At 39.3% G+C, this 12,250-nt stretch overlaps 1 protein-coding gene across 1 annotated transcript in view; it reads left to right on the top strand.

The window, feature by feature from the left end:
• GABBR2 (gamma-aminobutyric acid type B receptor subunit 2) overlaps positions 1-12,250 on the top strand; it is a 458,172-nt gene that overhangs the window by 428,982 nt on the left and 16,940 nt on the right. The window contains exons 15-17 of the mRNA XM_066184941.1: positions 1,973-2,197; positions 8,611-8,793; positions 10,760-10,889. Coding sequence (XP_066041038.1) covers positions 1,973-2,197; positions 8,611-8,793; positions 10,760-10,889 — 538 coding nt within the window. The remainder of the gene's footprint in view (positions 1-1,972; positions 2,198-8,610; positions 8,794-10,759; positions 10,890-12,250) is intronic.

The following is a 12,250-nucleotide window of genomic DNA, read 5'->3' as shown; positions in this document are numbered from 1 at the left end:
AAAGGAGATTAGACTGAAGAGGCAGGACTGCAACAACAAGACCATGGAGTGCCCTGGACAGGACCATCTCCTGCAGCAGCACGTAGAGGGATAGGGTGGGAATGTTACTGAGAAAGATTTGGACAGGCAGTGCAAGGGCAACTACTGCTTCTGTTGCTGTGGCAATGTATCTTGAGAGGGATTGCAGCATTGATGGCAGCACTGGAAAGTGGGTGAGCAAATGGCTCCACATTCCTTGCTTGCCTGGACTGAGAAGCCCCTGCAGCCTGCCACACTCCATGGGCTGAAAATAGATGCCTAATCTGCCAAATCCTCCCAGCCAACTCTGTTCATGACCATGTGGCAGGGTGACATATGTGCTGTAGGCAAGAGAATGAAACAAGCCAGCAGACAAGCTCAGGGAGGGCAGGGCTGGCAGTTCAGAAGCATGTCCTGGTTGGAAGTGCCTGGATGAGTAGGTAGGTTGGCTGCAGCCTGCAAGTGCCTCTGGGAGTGCAAAGTAGCTGAGTCACAAGTGGTTGGCTTTGTTGCCATTGTTACTTGAGATTAAAATGAAACAAATAATCAAGGAAACTTGCATTACTAGTGTCCCGGTGTTACTACAACTTGGGTTGAAACCCAAGTTTGTGGAGCAAACATCAGTCTGCCATTTCCCTACTCTCTTTTGCTTGTCTGGCAACCAAACACTTGTATTCTACTCCAGGTTATTTGCCATAGGAAAAAAAAAAAGCAAACAGAAGAATAGAAGGTAAACTATAATAGACAACTGCAATTAATCCCTCAAATGGCACCCCCACTGACATCCAGTTTCCTGGATTACACATAAATTGAAGTTGTCTAAAAGAGAATATTGTCTCCATGACATGACAGTGGAAAATGTGATGGTCTGAGGGGAAGGCTACTAAGGTCAATGCGCGTGCACCCTTGTTCTTTCTCTTTCTTGTTTGTCCCTAAATTGTGATTAGAAAAAAAGCTAGAAAACATAGAAACCATGTCCTGCACCTTAGTGACAGTTCCTCTCTCTGTCCTTTCCTTCCATCCAGTACCATCTACTGTCTGTCATGCTTCCCAAGGCACCATACACTCCTGCGGGGCTTTGCCTAGGCTGTAGGCTGGGTTACCTATTTACAACATCTTGAGTTCATTTAGGCTTTTACTGCATTGCCAGAACTCCTCTGAGGAGTGCAAGAGGAAGAAAATAATTGTCTGCAGCAGTTCATGTTGCAGAAAAATCTAATTAAATTTCAAGGATGGAGATGGCTTCCTTCCACTAAAGGCTTTCCCCTGCTGAATTGCAAAAGCATATTGCAAATAACAAAGGGGCTAAAACTTAAAAATACACCAAAGGAGAAAAGCAAACAAAAAATTGCCACAAGAATGTGTTATGCCAGAAATCATTAGATAACTGCAATTGAAAGGCCATTACCAACTCCCACTATAATAAAAGACATTATAATTGTAATCTGGACAACTCGGGTGACACTTTCTACATTGTATACTTATCTCTCATGGGACACATCTTGGCACTGCTGCTTATTAATGTAGGTGATAATCATGTAATGAATAGCTGGATTGATAAGAGTATGTTGAGAACAGCTGCTAAAAATAGCTAAAATAACAATGCACATTATATCTTTACTGGAATCCTTGAAAAGAAACAAGAAGGACAGTCTATAAAAATTATTTAAAGTATGAAATAAAGATAACCATAGCACTTAGAAAAAATTGTTCCAATCACGACTAATTTTAGGTTTCACATTTTTCTTGTTAGAGGAGGAATCTGTCCTAGTGAGCAAAACAAATCACATAGGTAATTAGATATTGAGCAAAAGGTAGGTGTATATCTCTGAATTGTAATATTGCCTATGTTTGTCAAGTTGGAAAACACACCTGTTTTAAATTAGTGCTTTTTCTGGATGACAGCAATTTCCTCTTAAAACTATCATTGTTTCTCCTTCTTTTACCATTTCAGTTATTTGGGTGTTTCCTCGCCTGGGAGACACGAAATGTCAGCATTCCTGCTTTGAATGACAGCAAGTACATCGGGATGAGTGTATACAACGTGGGGATAATGTGCATTATCGGTGCTGCTGTTTCATTCCTCACTCGGGACCAACCCAATGTGCAGTTCTGCATCGTTGCTTTAGTCATAATATTCTGCAGCACCATTACTCTCTGCCTTGTGTTTGTACCTAAGGTAGGTGAATTTGTTTTGCATGGATCTGCATTTTTTTCCTGCTGTTTTGTAATTATGATGCAACATGTAGGTGTTTATCAAGTGCAGGGAATGTACATGAATTCTTAACCAAGCCCATCTATAAACTCTTCCCTCCAGACCCTGAAGGAAAAACAAAGCTTCATGACATTTTGGAGAAAGTCAAACATACATGAGCTTCTAATGCCTGTATTTTTACTGAAATTATTACTTTTTTTTTTTTTTTTTTTTTTTTTTTTTTTTTTTTTTTTTTTTTTTTCTTCCCTGTAGTTTCAATGGAATAGTCTCTATTTTCGATTTCCGGGCAATTTTTGGAAAGAGTGGACGTGTAAGTGGAGATTCAGGGAGGACAGGTCCTGTTGTATACTCTGCCATGTTTCTCTTCTTCCCTCTTCTTTTTGGTGACCAGTTATAGGTACCAAAGAAATGGCATAAAGCTATCTCTGAGGAGTTTTAGGTTGAATATTAGGAAAAGGTTCTTCACCCAGAGGATGATTGGGCACTGGGAAGGGGTATCCAGGGAAGTGGTAACAGCACTAGCCTGACATAGTTTGAGAAGCATTTGAACAGTGCTCTTAGGCGCTTGGTGTGATCCTTGGGGTGTTCCTGTGCAGGGCCAGGAACTGGACTTCAGTGATCCCAATGGGTCGCTTCCCAGGATATTCTAAAATTCTTACATACCCTATACAAGATCATCAAGATTTCTGTCTGTATACCTGTGAAACAGTAAGATCTTTTTAGTTCACTACCACGATAAGAGATCAATTGTGTTGAAACCTCTAAGTATTCATTTATGGTGGTACAATAGGTTTTGTCAGTACCTCAGAGGAAAACTGTTTGTATGCTGCAAATGCTGACACTGAAGTTATATTAATTAATGGGTGTATTAAAGGCATAAGGAATATTATATTAAAGGACTAAGTGAGGCACTGGCTGGGAGACATGTGCTTTCATTTCCTTTTGCTCTTTTGGGCTCTGAGGACAGGTTCATTATGCCTTGTTGGAAGAATCAAGAAGACACTTACAGAGGGCTAGAACTTGATCAGTTCCCTTGCATAGTTAAGCTATAGACATGAATATGACAGATCTTGAATGAAGGGAAAGCTGGTTTTTACATAAGCTCACTCAGCAAAGCCTCAAGTACTAAGGAATGCATTCGATGTTTCAAAGTAAAATGTTCAATTGTATTCTTTTTAAGTGGATTGTGTAAACATAGCTTATTACCCCAAATTAGATACATCGGCAGTTGGATGTCTGAAACATTTGCAAGGCAAAATGGTCTTTTTGCCTCTAGAATTTGGTTTTAGATTTTTCAAGTGAGTATTCATAAAAGGCTCTTTACTGGACCATGTTCAATCAATGTATTGAGCAAATTGTAGTCAATAGATTCTGGTGCTCAGCAGCATCCCATCTACTGGAGGGCCAAGAACTATGTGTGCAGAAGAAGCAAGAGAAACAAGCTAATAAACTTATCTCAAAGTGTAACCACTGAAGGAAATTAGAGGCACGGGCTAGCAACAGAAGCTGATTTGTGATCTGCAAAAAAAAAGCCAAGTAAGTCATTCTCCAGGACTGAGATGTTTTTGCAAGTTTTGTAATTCACTTCTCAAATATAAAAAGTCCATACAGACATGTATAGTCATATTTTTGTTCTGGATCTTAGGGAAGAATCACAACTTTGTTCTAAATTGAAGGAACATGCACAGACACGGCAATAGAGTGTATTTTGAAACACTGCAAGATTTAAGGGGTAAGCCATATGAAAATGCATATTAAAATTCTGATGCCAAAAATACCTCCAAAGAATGTCAGAACTCTCTTCAAAGAGAATTATTAATGCTGTCCATGCCCTTTGCCCCTTTGCTTTCATGCTCCTCTGCCCATCTTTCTCTTCTCTTGTCACAGGCTCTGAAATTACTTTTCTGATTCCTTTTTTAACCACTTTCTCTGATCTTCTTATAAACCCCAATTACCCTACCCTCATTTTTCCTCAGTTCTTTTTTTACTCAAAATACAAACATGAACCATAGCCTCCTAGCATGGAGTCCCTAACCTTTTTCTGTCAGGTTTCCAAATGCTTAGCTATTTAGCAATAAAATTCATCATTGGATAAGGTACAAAAAAAAGATGTTAATGCAGGGGCTAGAATGCAGCACTGCCAATGTCCATGTGAGTGTTTTCACAGCTGGAGAGTTCTTCTAGCACTCGTTTATATTGTCTTACAACTCCTCTGGCTGTGCTGTGCCGCAATCACAGCAGGACAGCTGGCAAGCACTCTCTCCTCAGCCTGCTCCAGCACAGGTTGCACAATACCTCATCTGGACATCACACGTTGTATCTGACACTACCTAGTTTGTACGTCTAGGTAAGATGTTAGTGCGAGACAGGCACCAAATCTCTCCCCTCAAGCAATTATATCATAAATTAGTAAAATCTCGGTGACTTAGGAAGACTTCTGGTGAATACTAAAGCTTGTTGCTCATCAAGCACAGGGGATGATAATGAAGACCTGGAAGACTGCACTTTTTCATTTGTTAAACTAACCAGACAGATGCAAGCAGTAATGTGGTTCTGAGCCAGGTGAGTGCCACTACTTCTCTGCTATACCGAGTGAAGTGCATTCCTTTTAACTAATCTTCACCAGTCTCCTGGGTCAAGAGTGCTGAAATTCAATTTTACCCCACAACCCTTTAATGAATCTAAATAGGCAACTATTCAATGATGTAGACACACTAAGGAATGAAACATGACATTTTCACCTTCCTTCTTGTCAGCACTACTAATCTTATTTACTCATAATATGGCAATTACTATACTTCTCCACTTAAATGTCCACTTCATCCATTGCCATTTTGTTTAGTACCAAGTGCCTCAGAAAAAAGCATGGGGAAAACCCCATAGCAGAGTAAAAGAAACCAGAGGAAAAAATGCTCATTGCCCTCTCCATTTAAAGGTACAAATGTTGGTAGCATTCTACTGCATCATACTTACATTAACTGTACACATTCTTGTTATCCAATAAAAAATTTTCCAAACATTGTTAAAACCATTATAGATTTCTGCATTCAAGGGAATCTTGTGCAAGTTATCTGCAGAGTTCAAGCACCTGTTTTGTATATTTTTCCTGTTTGAAATTAACTTCTATGTCTAATTATTGTTTAAAGGACCAAGGTGTCTACAGTACTTTTCAGCATACCCTTCACTTGTTTAAAAGAAAAAAATCTTCGTAATTCTCACAAGCTTTTGCATGTTTATGAAGCTTCCATGTCCTTCCATTTTTTCTACTCCATCCATTTTGAGACACAGCACTGGGCTCACTTGTAGTTGCCCAGCAAGTGCATACCATTTCTGGCTGCATTGGCATTAACACATTAATTCTGATCCAGTTTCCTGTAGAGCAGCAAGGCAAAATCAGTTCTAGGGATTAAAATATTCCTTTTATTGGTGTTGGTAGCATTTTATGCCTATTTGCAATTGGCTCTGTGGATATTCAGTGTTGACCCTTTGTGAAAATTGAAACTGCACAGATGTAAGACAGCCAGATATAAGTTCCACTGACTTTATGGTAGATTATTAAATAAATTAAAATAAACATTTGAATAATATTTAAATAAATATTTAATAAATTAAAATAAATAATTATTAAAATAAATTTAAAATCTCATTTAACCTCATTCTTTGTACAGAATGAGCCAGCAATGTTGGCCATGGACTTTTTAATCTAGTCCACACTATGTGAATTAATTCATTACACCATGTCCCTGTTGCAAAACACCCAATCTTTAGCTATAAACTCCTAGGTGTAGAAGATTCAATGGCAATTCTGCTGTCTTATATTCAGTTTGAACGTAGACCACATCAAATTGCAGAACTTTTATCTTGTAACACTTGTGCCTGCTGCTTTAAGAAGCTTTGTAATTACCATTCTTCACCTTTAACTTTGTGTAGTTTTTGGCCTGGGACTTAGACACATCACTTATTACAACCAGCCTAATTTGAAACAAAGAATTGTGAGAGTGAAGACACTTCCCTCTAGGAAGACTCAGCTACAGCAAGATACCCAGGGCCTTAGGCAGTTGGGTCTTGATTACTTCAAGATGCATGATTCCCAGCTCCTCTGAGTATCTCTACCAGCATTTGACCACATTCACAATAGGAAAAGTTTTTTCTGATGTTTAATTTTGGGGTTTCAGCTTGTGTCTCCCTCCCTTTCACCGCAGATCATTGAGAAGAGTCTGCCTCCATCCTCTTTACTCTCTTCCATCATATATTGAATGAACGTGACTAATGACATCCTCCCAATGTCTTCTATCTCAAGGCTAAATAATTAGTCTCTATTTTTATCATATGGGCTGCAACCTTTTTCAGCATCTTTGTGGCACTCTCTGGGCTTTCTTTACTACACCTATTTCTCTCTGGTTCTGGGTAGCCCAAACCTGGACACAACACCCCAGGTGTGCTCTCACTTTTGGCTCATGTTCCACCACAATTTCCAGTGCCTTTACTGGAAAGGTACTTTCCAGCCAAACAGCCCTTGTGCTGTTTGGGTAGGTGCTTGGGGTTTATTTCTCCTCAAGGGCAGGACTTAGTATTTCCCTTTGCCTAGCTTTACGAGATTCTTGTTGGCCCAAGCCCATTTCCTTCCAGACTGAGGTACAGCATTAGCAACTGGCTGCCACAATCCTCTGTACCTGTCAGTTCAGCCCAGTTTGAATCCACTACAGTGGTCCCTTGCCCAGTCACTATCAGTTTACCTATAAGGATGCTCTGGGAGACAGTGTTAAATCTTTGCTTAAGTCAAGAAAAATAACTCTCTACCCTCATCTACCAGCCCAGACATCTCACTGAAGACAGCTATAAATAAGGTTAGTCAGGCAAGATTTCTCTTTCATAAATCAACAATGACTGCTTCTAATCAAGTTCTTGCTATTAATGTGTTTGGAAATGGTTCCCCAGAGGATTTACTGCAGCATCTCCCATGGACTGAGGTGAAGGTGGCAAGAAGGCATTTCCCCATATTCTTCTCTCACATTTCCTGAACGCAGCTGTGACGTTTCCTTTCTTCCAATCCTCAAAAACTGCTCAAAATCAACATCATCTTCCAAAAGTAACTGAGAGTGGCCTCATGATGACATGGACCACTTCCCTTAATCCTAAGGCATACAACTTGTCAGGGTGGCTGAACTTGATGTAGTCAATTACTTTAGAGGTCTGGAATTTTTGAAGGCAAGTTTTACCAGTAAAGACTTAGGTGAAGAAGACACAGAGCACCTTAGCCTTCTCCATCTACTAGTTACCACCTGAAAAATGAAATGTATTATCGGCAAGCATCATCCCAATCTGCAGCCTTAGTCTGTAAATACATGCCAGGGACTGCACTCTTCAGAGTCTGAGCAATCAGATCAGAAGTTAGGGGCTTAGTGGAGCTGCAGAACAGTTCCATGCTCTTATGAATAAGAGGAATCAACTCCGAAATGCAGCTATTCCACAAAATCTGGCTGGGCTATGCATACAAAATGATTGCCCATTCTCTCTTTTCAGACAACTCAACACCTTTGGATTTATGACTCCATGCCTATCCTCTCAGGGCAGGGAGCTCCTTCAGCTTTGTCTGTATACAAATATATATGTATGCTGCTTGGCAAGTAACATAAATTTTGTATTCTCTAGAGTAATCTGAGAATCTCTCTTCCTGCTGCCAAACAGCAGTAGCTTTCTCTCCTCATGTCGAGGTGATATTTTCACATTGTCACTGAGTGTTAAATTTTACTTAGATTTGCTTAAATTAAATATGTTTAAGGTTAACCTTTTTTAAGTGACTTATTTAATTTGTTTGAACAGATTTGGTTTATTTTGGGTTGCTAAAACCTAATTAAGTTTCTGTTATCTCCAGAGTGCAATCTCCCATGGGTTTTCTCTGTTAATACTCCTGCTTCCTGTCTCTCATTGCTGTAGTGTTACTTGTAACTTGTAGGAAAGGAGAAATGTCAGATAAAACTGTGCTTGTGAAGAGAAGGGTTTGGTGGATTGCTTTTTTCTTGAAGAAGGAATATATCTTTTGAAAGGATAAACATATCAATGAAGGAGTAAAAAACATTTGATAGAATATCAAAATATATTTTAATATATTTAAAATCCAGACAAATATCTTTTGAATTAGTTTTTTTCCTATTTTTTGAATGCTTCCCCTGTCATAATCATTTTCATTCAACCTATTCTATAAAGTTATTCAGAAATCATTTCAAGAAGTGCACATGGCAAGCAGAGCTCACTTTCCAGAGTTTTACACTTGAAAGTCAAAAAGGAGCTCTTGGTTTGCCTTTCAGTACTTTGAGATACAAAATAAATAGCTGCAAAAATAAAACAGGATTTCTTAAGGCTTTTCAACCTTTCAGCTCATCACACTGCGAACAAATCCAGATGCAGCCACACAGAACAGACGGTTTCAGTTCACTCAAAATCAAAAGAAAGAAGATTCAAAAACATCAACATCAGTCACCAGCGTCAATCAGGCCAGCACATCTCGACTAGAAGGACTGCAGTCAGAGAACCACCGCTTGAGAATGAAAATTACAGAGGTATTGTTTACTGTCTATACTGCCTAGGCACTTCATTTTTCATTGCTTTTTTTGTTGCAATTCTGCAATCTGCTTAAATACTGTCTACTTTTTAGAGAAAAACGTTAACTCTCCGCATAGAAATAACAGGAAAGAGACAATTTATATGGGTTGCTAACTAGTGCAGCAAATACATAGCAGGTGTGATGAAATGAAAATGTGCCTTAGCAAAATAGAATTAAACTTGCCCTATTTATTTGTGACAGGCCAATTACCCTGCTGTTTCACATGGACATGCTGAGCTCCACAGCTCCAGAAGTGTAACCTTTACAAGCGAGCGTAACAGAGATCCGCAGCCCCAGGGGCACTTAAGGGCTGTCTTTGTTCCTGTTTATGGTTGAGTTCTGAGGCTGCTGTTGCTGTTATTTCTCAACCTCTCTGGGAGTTTGCTCAAAAACTTGCTGGACAGATTTTTTACATCTTCCATGAAACAGAATTACATATTTTCTTAAGGTAGAAAGATACCTTTGTGAACATGTGAGATAACTCTTTTGGCACAAAGGTGGTGGTTTCTTCAGTACCTTTAGAGGGAAAGGCTGAGTACATGGACTACATGAATTCCATAAGAGCTATAGCATGTGCATTTATAGTTATGTCCATCCTTGCTCAGTAAACCTGAAATGATGGCAAACCAGTCTTGAAGACTGCCCAGTTTTTGAGACAAGATAACCATGACTGATCATATCATAAAGAAAATAACCTGTTCTTGCCCAGTCTGTATTCTTATACCTTGAAGAAAAACTGTTTTATTGCAACAGTTATTTCTTTGCCCAGATCTTAAGTAATGATAATTGCGTAGGTAACTAAAAGGTATTTACTCAGGCTACCAAAGAGTCCAAAAGTAAAAGTTATCTCTGTCTTGTTAAGGAAATTTAGTTCAGGTCCCTTTCATGTGAGAGCCTTGAAATTTTTAATGAAGGCCTAGCTGCCTGCTGGCTATTTCTGTTCCTTTACTCTACTGTAGTTTCTTTCTACTAAGCCTCGTAACACAAGATCTCAGCCTGTGCCTTGCAAGGCTCATGATGGTGAGCACAGGCAAGGCTGATCAGAGCAGCCACATTAATGCTTGCAAGGCCCTGCCTATTTCTTTTGGACTTTACTTAAATAGATTAAATTCCCAGAACCAGTGGGTCCAAATCAGTTTCATTGTCAAGGGGATTTGGAATATGCCCTACCATGGCTAGCAGCTACAACTCTGCCTCATCTAGTTTGAGTTGCTATGTCCCAGTTCTATAAGGAATAACGTAAAGCTGAATTCAGCACTTTTAAAACACAGGTAAGCTGGTAGTGAGTGGGCCATACTCTGGACACCACATCCTGCACAGCTGTTCCCAAAGAGGATTAGGATGCTTGTTCCCTGTAGTTTTCTATTGGGGCTGTAGACAATTGAGTACCAGTCAGCCTCTGAGGAGAGCACACTGTCCTCTGCTCAGTGCTAAAAGTGCATTCCTGGTAGAGTTGACTGCAGTCACTCAGATGACTGGACATGCCATAGTTCCCTTATATTCTCCTGTATGTTTGATAATTGGATGGATGAAATGGTTGTAGCTATGTATGCCACAATTTTACATGTAGATAATAACTAGTCGAGAGGTTTTCAGACTGGGCTTTCTTATGCCCGTATCTCTCTCATTTGTCAGTACACCTGAATTGTTTCTACATTCAAAAGGACGGCTTCTAGCTTCTACTAAAGCTAATTCCTCTCCTATGCCCTTGGTGCAATACCACAGTTGAACACAATTTGTTACTTGTAACATTATTTTTGGAGGTAGTGTAGTAGTGCTGTAAGAAAACCGTACTTGTCACAGTGTAGTAATTGCATTACCACCTGCCTTCCAGTCTAATTATAGAAAGCTGTGCCTCAGTGCAGATCCCTGAAGCAAGGATCCTTAAATTTTGAAGGATTTGTACTCTCTTTGTTTTGCAGCTGGACAAAGACTTGGAAGAGGTCACAATGCAACTTCAGGACACTCCTGAGAAAACAACATATATTAAGCAGAACCACTATCAGGACCTTAATGACATTCTTAGTATACGGAACTTCACAGATGGCAAAGGTGAGTGTTAGTAAAATCCATTAGTAACTTAACACGCCAAACCTTTGACTAGCAATCTCACTGAATTGGTTTCAGAGCACTCAGACCTTGGTAAGACAGTTTAAATACTTTGCTTGAATTACTGAGAGTATGCAGATTCACATAATAAGCTACATGGTACCCACTGAGTAGTTATTTCTGTATGTATGTCTTCTATTGTAGTACACATGGTGAAGCAGGAAAATTTTAGAAGTGTACTTGTGTTCAAGAAGTCAAGTTTTTTGTGCTGCATGGAGAGAGGAAAGTCACAGAATTTTAAGCCCAGTTTAATATGTGCTTGCCTGACTAGGGTGCTGAAGTCCTGCTTTTGGACACTTCTATCAAGCACATAAAAGGGAAGCATGTAAATATTTCAGTGGTGATTTGGATTCTAAATGCAGAATTGAAGCCACTCATGTATGAAAATTCTTCCCTAGGAACTGATAAAAAAGGATTTAATGACAACTGTAATATCCCTAAGTTGTTTCTCCTGTGTCTCTTGCATTGCTCCCTGAAGAAATGCATGCAAGAGAATTGCCTCCATTAGAGCCATTTTGCTTTTTGGGAAGCAGTAAAATCTGGTGCATAGTGCAATAAAAGTAGAAGCCAGGACACCCACCTTCCATATCTGACTCTAGAATGGATCTACTTTGTGACTTCTGGGAAATAGCTTTGTACAGCTGACTATTACTATAGTGTGTGGAAAAAACTGGTTGCTCTGTGTTTGGAATTTACACATTTGCATGTTTGCTACACTGCAAGGATCAGGCTTCCTGTTGATGTGGCATGATAGGCTTGATTAAGTGGGACAAAAGTTATTCCTATGAATAAATTTGAAGAATAATTTTAGAACTACAGCAACAGTTCACATATGTTTTTGAAGTATATAAAAATTTCGGTTGGATTAGGTTACTTTTTTTGCTCCTTTTGTTTTAGCCTGGATATACAATGGGTTGTATAACTTGTGGCAAAAGGAAGAAAAAGGGAGAGTTCCCAGTGTCCTTTTTAAAAGTAAAAAAAAAGACAGAAGAGGGGAAAGGAGGAAAAGGAAAACGTAAATAGCTGCTGGAGGCGTGTGATTATTGGGCTGAGATCAGGAGCAAGAACTAACATCAGTGAGTGGGATGAGGCAGTTTGAAAGGAACACATAGAATGTTCCTCTCATGTCAGATGCTCCAGGAAAAATGATAAATCATGAATAATATTTCAAGCAGAAAATATACATTGCATTGTGCCAAATGCCCATCTGAGTTTGGGTTTTAGAAACAAAAAGTGTTTCTCAAGAAATAGTCTGGGTATAAATTTAGGATGGATACTTCCCACAGCAAGATGCACTCCATTAG

The sequence above is a fragment of the Chamaea fasciata genome, unplaced genomic scaffold, assembly GCF_029207755.1.
Source record: "Chamaea fasciata isolate MVZ Bird 193981 ecotype frontalis unplaced genomic scaffold, bChaFas1.0.hap1 SCAF_1, whole genome shotgun sequence".
Lineage (NCBI taxonomy): Eukaryota > Metazoa > Chordata > Aves > Passeriformes > Sylviidae > Chamaea > Chamaea fasciata.
Note: the sequence above shows the minus strand (reverse complement) of the source record. Positions and strands in the feature narration are given on the sequence as shown.